At 35.3% G+C, this 11485-nt stretch overlaps 1 protein-coding gene across 1 annotated transcript; it reads left to right on the forward strand.

The window, feature by feature from the left end:
• The first annotated feature begins 330 nt into the window (after positions 1-330).
• Positions 331-7442, forward strand: LOC140778882 (acyl-coenzyme A oxidase 4, peroxisomal-like). Its single transcript, XM_073123778.1, has 13 exons — positions 331-610; positions 723-821; positions 2570-2676; positions 3394-3471; positions 3544-3667; positions 3794-3867; positions 3940-3999; positions 4191-4300; positions 4504-4663; positions 5273-5349; positions 5441-5612; positions 5717-5809; positions 6965-7442. Exons 1-13 carry the CDS (start codon positions 586-588, stop codon positions 7094-7096), a joined length of 1311 nt encoding a protein of 436 aa, XP_072979879.1. The 5' UTR covers positions 331-585; the 3' UTR covers positions 7097-7442.
• The last annotated feature ends 4043 nt before the right edge of the window (positions 7443-11485 follow it).

Below are 11485 nucleotides of genomic sequence, written 5' to 3' on the forward strand. Positions count from 1 at the left end.
TACAAGTCCTTAATAAAAAAAAAAAAAGAGAGTTGGTAAGTATATTTTCCCACGACCTAAGGAGATCAACTCCAACACCGAAATGATTATTATGGAAAAATTATTTGGTAATTTGGTGGGTTGGCTCAACGGTTCGGCCTAGTTGATAGCTAAGTGGTGCGGTTGGCTTAGATGAGTAACTCGGCAACGTGATGGCTTAAAGTAAGTTTCAATAACATTTAATTGAGAGTAATAATTTAATAATAAACATAACTTAAATTTTAAATAAGACAGCTTACTATAGTTTGGTAAAGCCTAAGTACCGCTATGTGGATGGAATTTTGTGTTGTATTATTGGATAGCCACGACTCGAAACCGTTCGAGATGAGCTTGCGTGTGCATGTAGCTCGCCATCGCCTACGATTTGGTCGTCTCTATCTCCGTGCCCAAACAGCGTACAGTAAACACCGATCAGGCTTCTCTTCTTAAATCCTCCGCCTTCGCCATCTCCTTGCGTCCTCCTCCTCCTTGTCGGCTTCTTTTCCGATCCATAGAAACCCTAGGAGAAGAATTCCTACCTCTCGAGCCGTTTCCCAGTCTCCAGCCATGGCTGCCGGTTCCAGGAATCAAGGTAGAATCTTGCTAAGATTATAAGTTTCGATTAGATTATAGATGGTTGCTTTGCGTTCGAATCACTGTGTGATCCAATTAGGTGGTAAAGTTATGTGCTTTAATGGTTCCAGGGGATCGTTCCAAGGATAGCGTGGATTCGCATAGTGGATCATTAGACATCTCTGTGGCTTTTCCCCAGGCAACGCCTGCTTCTATCTTCCCACCTTTAGGTACGATTTGTTGTACTTCTTTTCGTTGCTTTTTGGCTATTTGAAAGTAGAAGTTATCTTTTATTTTGATAAGTTAAGGAGTTAAATACACCTAGTTATGGCCGAAATATCAGTTGAAACTATTTTGGGAGTACCGCCTACTTGTGGAATGGCGGAATTACCAGTGATCCTGTTTGTGTTATTTTCGATCTTAATAGCATCATTTTCAAGGAACTTTATGAATGATTTGTCTGGGATTTAGGAAAGATGGCGGTCTGGCATTTCTATGACAATTTGAAGTACTGAGCTTAGTTGTAATTGAAATGAAGTGACAGAGGAAGCGGGAATAATGAAGGTTGTAGATTTCTTCAGTCTAAATATTCATTGATTGCCTTATAAAAGGATAATAGTTTACTTGTATATGGATGATATTAGTGAACTCAGTTCATAGACATGTATGTTCAACTTTAGATTGAGAACCTGACATCTCGATGTTGTTCTCTTGATCTGTAAATTTGACCCATGTAGTTGAGTGTTGAGTTTAGGTTTCTAAACTAATGGAATGGTCAAAATTACAGTGAATTTATTGACATTTGATCTTCCAGTATGCCAGTACTTTCTTCAAGGTGACAACATAAGAATTCTATGGAAATTCTTCTTTTCCTTTTCCAGTCATACCCATGAATGGACTAACTTCATTATTGATGTCACATGAGATGTAGATAGTCATTTGGGTGTAGAATTACAATGTCTATCAATTAATAAGAGCACTCCACTTATCTTTACTCTTTAGGTCTCTTTATGATTAGTATGACCAATTTCGATTGTAGTTGGACCAATTAGTTTTGGTATTAGGCATTAGCATCTTGGGCATTTTTCCTTCATCTGATTATTCTTTGTTCACCCTGACCCAGTTTGGTCAAGCAATAATAGGATTCTGAAATTATGTTGAAGGTCAGATGACTGATGTAATAAACTTTATTTTATTGTTTGGTGCCTTGGCCGTTGGAACATTTCTTTTCATGGTCTCATATTAATTTATATAATATCTTTTATTGGACTGAAAAAGTATAATACTGTTATCAAATTAGTGATGCATCATTTTTATTATGTGATGAAATTTTCCTTTAACAATCATAAAGGTAAGATGCAGTTATACCTAATTTCAAGGTTTGGCAGCAAACGTGCGGGCAAGGGGTCATCAAACTCCTAGGTGCTAGATAATGGTTTAAAGCAGTGGTTAAAATTAGTAATATAGTTGATAAAATAAATTAATGCATTTCCATTAAGAGATATCAAAGCCATTAGAACCCACAATTTTACGAACATCTACAACTAGTTTTAATTCCATGGTCAACCAACAGAAAGATAACATGTTACAAGATAATAAGGCAGATACCTATGCGGGACCTAAGGGGAGTCTAGGCATATTCTGTCTTATGAGGTTTCCTAGGCGGTTAGGTGAGTGTGCTTTATAACAATGCTAATATTAGATGGTGTGTAATATGCACTTGAAGGATCTAAATCCTGATTGGATATTGTGCTTGCCTTTTTTAGCCCCTTACACAAAAGATAGCATAAGCTGCAAAGTAGCAAATAGAAAGCTATAGTATATTCTCAGCCAAATCGATCACTGCTGAAACTAAGAGATTCTAGACTCTCTTTTGGAGTGGTATATTTCTACATATTTCACACTTTCCTATTGCAAATCAATGCACTGGTCCAATCTTTCTTATTTTTGTAATAAATCATTCCTCTCTTACCTGCAGCTTCAGACTATTATCAGTTTGATGATTTATTGAGTACTGGAGAAAAAGCTCTACGAAAAAAAGTTCGAGAATTTATGGAGAAAGAAGTTGCTCCCATAATGGCAGGGGTATCTCTCTACTTATTATTCCCATTTGTTAGATACCTTAAGCTATATAGGAAGGATGCCATTCGGTATATCCACAATGTTGCAAATTCCCATTTCATAAACTAGACTTCTATTTCCTTGTGCCAGATATTGCTTTTGACTATCGAGATACACACACATATATCTACGTGTGTGCATGTGTGAAGCGCATGTGCATTTGTGTGTCCATGTGTTTGCTTGCACAGCAAACGGTCCTATCAACTCTCAAACTTCTGCTTATTTGATTGTTAGGTCTTGTTTGGTTTGAGATTAAGCCTTGAATTTGATTAATTAGTTTTATTTCTTAGTCTTGATTTTTTTAGTAGTGAGCTTAGTTAAATATAAAAAAAAGAAAGATAAAAAGATGTTTGGTTACTGAATCATGTTAGGGGTCCCTGAACCAGATTAGAGGTTCCTGAACTAGTTTAGGAGAGGTCATTGAACTCAAAGCAAACAGGGCCTTAGAGTTTTTTATTACCCCAAGTCATGCAACATTTTATGTATCATGTGTATCATTACTTTCTATCCCACCATATATCTTCTATGACCTTGAATTTCAGGAGATGCAAAGTACATCTTATTATTAGCATTAATCTATGCTTATTACTTATTAGATGCCATACAAAATGTTCATATTTACTCTTTTATTAATACTATGTTGATGCTTCTACCTGTAATTATGCAACTTTTGATTTTCAGTACTGGGAGAAGGCAGAGTTTCCTTTTCATATTATTCCTAAACTTGGTGATCTACGTGTTGCTGGAGGGACAATCAAGGTGCTTCTCAGTTTTCATCCTTGGCAAAGTTTTCATAGTTGTAAGATAGTCTAATCACTTCCTTTCTCATAGGGTTATGGGTGTCCAGGGTTTTCCATTACTGGAAGTGCTATTGTTATATCTGAACTTGCCCGGGTTGATGCAAGCTGTTCCACATTTATGTTGGTGCATTCTTCTTTGGCAATGCTTACAATTGGTAAAAGTTCAATTCTCCTTTGATTGATCATTTGCTTTAAGTCTAGTTTTATATTAGAATGTTTAACTGTTGGTTTTAAAAACTATAGTCATATCTTTGTATCTTTTTGCTTTTTGTCAAGAGTAGCACTATGTGGATCAGAGGCACAAAAGGAGAAGTATCTACCATCATTAGCCCAGTTACAAACTGTTGCTTGTTGGGTTAGTTCAAGTTACTTATTTAATATGTTTGGTGGGAAGCAGTTGACTTTATCAATTAATCTACATTTATAGGCATTGACTGAGCCGAACTATGGAAGTGATGCAAGTGCTTTGAACACTTCAGCAACGAAGGTTTGACTCTCAAGTACTTATATTGATAAGTTAAAGTCACGTTTACCATAGAACTTCTGCTACATCCCCTACTGATTTCACTCGCTTCTATGTTGGATTTTTTTTTCTTTTCAAAGAAATGGGATAGACCTAGTTTGGGTTTATATCTGTTGGAATTTAAAAATGCTTATGTGATTCATCTTGTACTACAGGTTTCAGGAGGTTGGTTGATAGATGGCCAAAAGCGCTGGATAGGAAACAGTACATTCGCAGATGTGCTAGTTGTTTTTGCTCGCAACACAACCACAAACCAGATAAATGGGTAATCCAACTGAATTTTTTTTAATCCCAGGAGCTTCCTTTAATAACATTCACTAAGGTACCTGCTGCACCTTATAGTATAGAGCTACCTTGGTGTCCAACTGTCCATGCGAAGAAAGAAGGATCTCAAATTTCTCTACATTATGAAAAGTCAAGTAATGCTGGCATAAAAATTTATTCAATTTAATTAGTTGCTCTTTCTAGATTTATTGTGAAGAAAGGAACTCCTGGATTGAAAGCTACAAAAATGGAAAACAAAATTGGCCTGAGGATTGTTCAGAATGGTGATATTCTTTTTAATAAAGTCTTTGTCCCTGATGAAGACAAGTTGCCGGGCGTCAATTCTTTTCAGGATACAAGCAAGGTATGTTTATCTTGATTGGAGAAGAAAATTTTTGTAAGCATAAAATTTTCTTGCTTTTTATTGCACTGTTCTAGAAATAGCCCCTGAATAGAAGAGAACGTTATTTTATTAATGCTTGCTTATTTAAATTGATGAGCTATTAGGAATTTAGAATGACCTTTTCTCTAGAAACTATTTTCATTGGACTACTAAGAACTTCCTTATATTGAGGTTGCAAGTTTTCTTTTTCATTTCGTTGGCATCTGATTCCTGTATTTGAAGGCAAGATCTGATATAAGGAGATGGTAGTGGAGAGGTTTAAAGAGGATGCCAGAGAAAAGATGTTACCTCTCTCAATTCCATTCTTGCTTCTTGCAAATCATAATTTCCTTTTTTTGCCTCTTTTGATTGTTCTCTTTCTATTCCATGATGCAATTGCTTCTTGTGCCTTGTTTTGTAGGCTTTCTGCGCATTTATGTTTGCTCATCTATGTCATTCTTTTCCATTTATCACTTATCATTTATGTTTGCTCATCTATGTCATTCTTTTCCACTTGTCACTTATTCCAATTTCTGGTGCCATGGACATGACTTCAAAAGGATTATTAAGCCATTTGCTTTCTTTAAACAGGTTCTTGCTGTTTCGCGCATTATGGTTGCATGGCAACCTATTGGCATTTCAATGGGAGTTTTTGACATATGCCATAGGTATGATGTCTTTTTATCATACATACATATATATATATATATATTTACTTTGACACTGTGTGTCCCACATTTTATATATAAATTAAAATAGGTATCTGAAAGAGAGAAAGCAGTTTGGAGCTCCATTAGCAGCATTTCAGCTTAACCAAGAAAAACTTGCTCGTATGCTTGGTAATATCCAAGCTATGATTCTAGTTGGTTGGCGCCTTTGCAAGTTGTATGAGTCCGGAAAAATGACTCCTGGTCAGGCTAGCTTGGGGAAGGTTAGTGTATTATTTGCAAAAGATACTTCTTCATTGTCAATGCTGCTGCAATTAACTTCTGTAAGTTTATTTTTTTTATTGTGATTGCCAATCTTGATTTTCAGGCATGGACTTCACTAAGGGCAAGAGAGACAGTTTCTCTAGGTCGAGAATTACTGGGTGGCAATGGGATATTGGCCGATTTTCTAGTGGCAAAGGTACAAGAATATTTCGTTAAGACTAGTTGAATCATTTTCACTATTATTTTGCTCTAGTAGTTATCAGTTACTTTAGATATTTTGCAATTTGCATGTTCAAGGTTTTTTAAGCTCATGGCTCTTTAGCTAAAGGTAGCATCATTCTTGAAATGGGTTTTTGACGTAACACCAGTACATTTTACCCTTATTGCGAAGAATTTCTTCCTCTTCACATATTTACACCTCTGATTACCTACAAGTAATATTATTAGTAGATTCCATTTCTTTTTTGTCAAACTGCTCCCCTAGTCCTTTACCCACCTTTGCTAAAAGACCAACCAGAGGGCATTTTCCTCGTGAATGAATTTGAAGTGAATTTTGCCAATATACTGAAAAAGAAGAGTCTATTTGGAAGCATGTTAAAAGGAGGAATTTTCCCCTTTTTTTGCACTATGGATGAAATGTAGTCAGTAATATGCATATTTGTTAACCTTTTTAGATAACATGATGCTTGTAATGAAATGTCTAATGCAACTGTTAGTGCCTGAATGATATGGAATTCTGCAATTACAGATGCTTTACAGGATGACTTAATTCTTGTATAACCATTTGGTTTATTTTCCCTTGGGGTTTTATTCCCATCAGCACCTACCCCGGTTCAACTTCTGAATGGCACTTGACGGCCTGATGTTCCTACTTGCTTGTTTCTCTTTCTTGTTGAAACAGCAACTAGCACATCTGTTTCATGTTCTTGAAAAAAAATTCAGAAGATGTCAAGTACACAAAGAGGCTAACTGAGAGAAAATTTATGAAAAATGTCATGCACATTATACAAGTGATATGAATTGGAATTGAGCTGGTGAAAGTTGAAAGAGGCCATGATGAAATTGAGATCTTAGCATTTATAGAAAATGTTGACAGTTACCACATACTAAATCCTTTGGAGGGAGATCTGAAGGAGCCCAAGTGCTTGGCCTTGGAAAAGAATCCTTGATAATGTTTGAACTGTTGTGCCACAAATAATGCTGATTTGTTGAGTTGGAACCAATTAGATTTGATTCTGGATTGTCTGTATCATCTGTGGTCCAAATTAGATGATAAAGTTGGCATCCCATAATATGTTCAACTTTTGATTGTGGCAACTATTGAGTCTGATTCACGTTCCTCTCTCTGTAGGCATTTTGTGATCTCGAGCCAATTTATTCCTATGAAGGCACCTATGACATCAACACCATGGTGACTGCAAGAGAAATCACCGGTATTGCGAGTTTCAAACCTGCAGTGCTGGGAAAATCAAGCCGTCTTTAAAGCAATAAGATCCCCATGCAGGCATTCTTTTCAAATCTGAAGATTGGGAAATTTTTATAACCAGACCTTGCTGATGTGCCGATGATGGTAACTCAATGATGGTGGAGTGGATGTGATCCCCTACAGGATGGTCCTCTTAATTTAATGGCTGTAGACTGTGATATGCCTGAAAGCTTTCCCAGTGAAAGCTTCTGATATTTTGACTTTTATTTTTTCTTTGATCAGTCTGCTGTTACCTATATCAACTAAGAAATGCTGGTAGCTTTGAAGTAATAAAGTAAATTGGGAAGCTCTGTATAAAACTCAAATAAGCAATTGATGCAATTTAGAGGACTTTATAATAGTATCTGCTATGGGTGTATCCCATATACTGCGTCCATGACTGAATTATCTTGAGATATACAGGACCCATGAACTTGTTCTGATTCAATCCACTCTCCTAGCTCTCCCAGCCTATAGCCTCACCAGCTCGTCTACTCCTTTATGTACTGTGGATGCTATATCTAAGATAGCTAAAATATTTCTTTAGCGAGAAGAATTGCAAAAGCCATGGGCTTATTACTGTAACAATATGATTTCAAAAGTAATAAAATATTTGATTAAAAAATAAGTAAATAAATTTATAGATTGTAGAATTAAATATTTTGTATAGTCGAGTTTAATATTGAGTACTATTTTTTTAAGACCAATCCGTCTTCCATCGGTTATTTTTAGAATAATGAAAATTAGTCTTTTAGAATATAACGACTGTCTTGCACATGAAAAAAAAGCTATAATTCGAGTGCTTTATTGAACCAAAATAGTGCAGTACTCTCTCTCTCTCAAATGTACGAGCAAAAGATTTGAAAATGTATGAATAGAATAAATTTTTTATAGAAATAAAAGGTCACGAAGATAGTGTATATTTATTCATGAAATAATCGACCTCACGAAATTTTGGACAACTGCATCCTTGGAAGAGGACGATGTTCCCTGCTAAAGCTTACAACTCTCTTAGTGACACTTAGAGAGGGTGCAATAAAGCTTATTGGAGACGACCGTGACAGTTGAATTATATATGAAGGACCCCTTCGCTGTTCTCTACGCAGCTCGCCTGGAAGCCTACTTTCTTAAACGTGTGGTTTGGTGAGATTTCCTCCCATTTGATTACTGTCATTCCTCTTCCCCTCTACCCTTTCCTAGATAAGTAGATTTGGAGGTCGAACAAATGGGGATACATCTCGTCGAAGTATGCTAAAGGTCTTCATTTGGAAGATGCTCTGGTGTTGCCTGCCTACTAGTCATTGGCTCTGCTCCATCAAAATCCCCATGTTGTCACGACTATATACATGAGATGGATATACTCCATGACCACTTTGGGCTTTCAGTTCTCTTTCTCTAAGGCTTGGCTTGCCGTTGAATCGTTGACAACGGATGATATACTTTCTGTGATCACCTTGGCCACTTTATTGTCACTTGAGTAGCTCCTCTCAGCTGTGACAATGCTTTAATAGCTGAAACTGCTGCTCTCCTCTTTAACATTTGAATGGCTGCTAAGCTCCACATCAATCATTTTATTGTTTGAAGTTGATTTCTTCTCCCTTTGAGCGATGCCATTAGCACTTTTCACACATTATAGAATGCATACCTCTCAATCTCTCTAAATTTTAAATATTCTCACTTGTTCATGTTAAATGGCCAGCTACTAATTGTCTCTTCGACATTTCCATCTTTTAGGAACTCTCATGTTGTTGTTGATCTCTATTCCATGTTCTTGTTGTAACTCGGAAATAACCCATTTTATTCCTTTCCGAGGCTCCCGTCTCTATTTTATGTATCCTTTCATTAAAAATACTAATCAAGAACCAGTGATAACTTAATCATCAACTTCACTTTATTTCAATTTTAGCATCAAATATGTAGAAAAGATATATATATATATATACGTACGTACATACACACATATAGATACTTATAAGATCGATCCATAGTGATTCCACAACAGTATATTTTGTTTCTTCTTTATTAAAAAAATGGGTGTAACTTAATATATATTTAATAGAGCCTAATAGTAATATAGCCTCTTTTACCATCATTTGATTCACCAGCAACCTCTCCCCTCCTTTCCTTTGCTTTAAAGATTGCAGTTATGATCAGACTAAATGGTATACCCATGCATGCTGCTCGTGCTTCAAAATGTGTGCCTATTTTGATCAATATTTGCAGTGCTTCAGATGTATGCCCTCCTCTCCATATGACTGAATCCTCATTACTGTCATACTTTGCTATCGATCTACATTGCCATAAACTCCTGGATGTGTATCTTAAATATTGTGTCAGGGGATTGAGTGATGGTGTGATTAATTTGGTAATTTGACGTTATCTTTTAGTGTTACTTCTTGAGCTACATATATAGTAAGAACCCATAAACTTGGCATATATTAATTCTTTTTATGAAACATGTTAATAAAGAACAACAATGGGGTTTCTACAAACTGTCCCTTGCACTAAGGTTTACTATCCTCTATTATTATATTCTAGTAGTAGCAATGATAATAACATTAATAAACCTATGATAATTGAAGCATCAACTTCACTTTATTTCAACTTATTAGCATCAAATACATCGAAAAGTGAAATAGATGTATATTTCTATTATCCCAACTTTTATTCATCCATCCTCCTATCCGTCTGTTTCGCATCAGACGGCGGAGGTGGCAGCATCATGCATCATTTCCGGTGAAGCCAGACTCACGTAGCAAACGGCGATGAATTATTCCTGGGCTCTCACTTGCTGGAGCGTAGTCGATGCCGTATTCCGCTAGCAACCTCCCCTCCCTTTCTCCTGCTTCAGGATTGCAGCTACGATAAGATCAAATCGTATAATACCCATGCAACTCGATCGTGCATCAAAATGAGTGCTTATCATTTAGTCTCTTTCACTAATTATAATAAGTTAATGCAGTACCTGCTGAAACTGGGAGAACTTCACTTGCTCCGGAGATCGAAGAGACTGCGAGCAAGAAGAAGAAGAACCAACCTTGAAGACGTAGCCAGAATCCTGAAGCCATCTCTACCTCCCTTTCCCTATCTCTACTATCTCTCTCTCTCTCTCTCTCTCTCTCTCTCTCTATCTATCTATCTCTCTCTCTATATGTACCTATATTTATAGAGAAGAGTGAGAGACCTCTTATGAAAGGGTGGCGATGATCATGAGCTCTGGGCCTCTGGCCAAAGGGTGTAATCTTGAGCAAATCTTTTGATTTTTGTCAGGTAGGGGAAAGAACAATATATATAAGGATGGTGATTATTAGCAGAGATAAAAGTGATATGAAAACATTGTATTATTTAAACTAAATAGTCCGCTACAAATCAATGGTACTTATTAGTAGACATAAAAGTGATGATACAAAAACATTGTATTATTTAACTAAATAGCCTCTTATAGATCTGCCATGTAAAATATCTATATGGATAGAATTTTCAAGGACATGACAATGGATTCAAATCAGTTCAGTATTATTGAAATTTATTAGCATAGACTTTAAATATATACGAAAATAGATTAGAGATTCATGTAAATATATAATAAGTTTTTATCATTGTTTTTATAAATATTGTACATTAAATGTATATTGTTTCAGATAATATTCTTGGAATCATTATTGCGTCCACACAACGTACCTAACATAAATATGAATTGGAATATGAAAATGGATAAGTAAATTTAGATTTTAGACTCATATTTATAAAAATTGGGATATGAAATTAGATCAAATTTAAGGCTATCCGAACCTTCACCCGGTCCACTCAGGGAGTAGCTTCCATGTAGTGTGTGTGTGTGTGTATATATATATATATATATATATATATATATATATATATATATATATAAGGATTAGTTGATCATTATCATTTATAGGATTTAGCTGTATTTATTTGATTTGTGTTTCTCATTTTCATTTTTATTTAAATATCTTATAAAAATGAAAAAAATTTGATGTATCTCTTATAGATGTGAATAAATAGTTTGAAAGTAAGTCATCTCATTTTAGTCTTCATCTAGACGACTTAGTTATTTATACAAATAATTTATATATTGTCTTTTAGGGTGATGAGCACTCTAGAAATTTTTTTATCCTCCATTTTTTTGCTTTTGATTATTATAACTATCATAATTTTTTCTCGGTCTAGATATTATCCCATGCATTATTTCTCTTTGACAAATAGAACATTAGCTAGAGTCACTCTGATTGACCTCTTAACATTATATATTATATATAATTTTATTGGTATAGTTTAAAAGATCAACGGTTAGGGCTATTATGTGTTTCGCGTGAAAGTCATCTAGGTAGTGTCAAATTTATCACCTTACACTATGTTAAAGTGTATTATTATTTTTTAAATATT

Source organism: Typha angustifolia, chromosome 15 (assembly GCF_048772165.1).
Source record: "Typha angustifolia cultivar Huaian chromosome 15, ASM4877216v1, whole genome shotgun sequence".
NCBI classification, from domain to species: Eukaryota; Viridiplantae; Streptophyta; class Magnoliopsida; order Poales; family Typhaceae; genus Typha; species Typha angustifolia.

Bases quoted from the DNA above. Each gene is read 5' to 3' on its own strand.
- LOC140778882 (XM_073123778.1), top strand. From the start codon at position 586: ATGGCTGCCGGTTCCAGGAATCAAG. The intron at 822-2,569 runs GTACGATTTGTT...TCTTACCTGCAG, and splicing joins TTCTATCTTCCCACCTTTAG to CTTCAGACTATTATCAGTTT. The intron at 4,301-4,503 runs GTAATCCAACTG...TGCTCTTTCTAG, and splicing joins ACCACAAACCAGATAAATGG to ATTTATTGTGAAGAAAGGAA.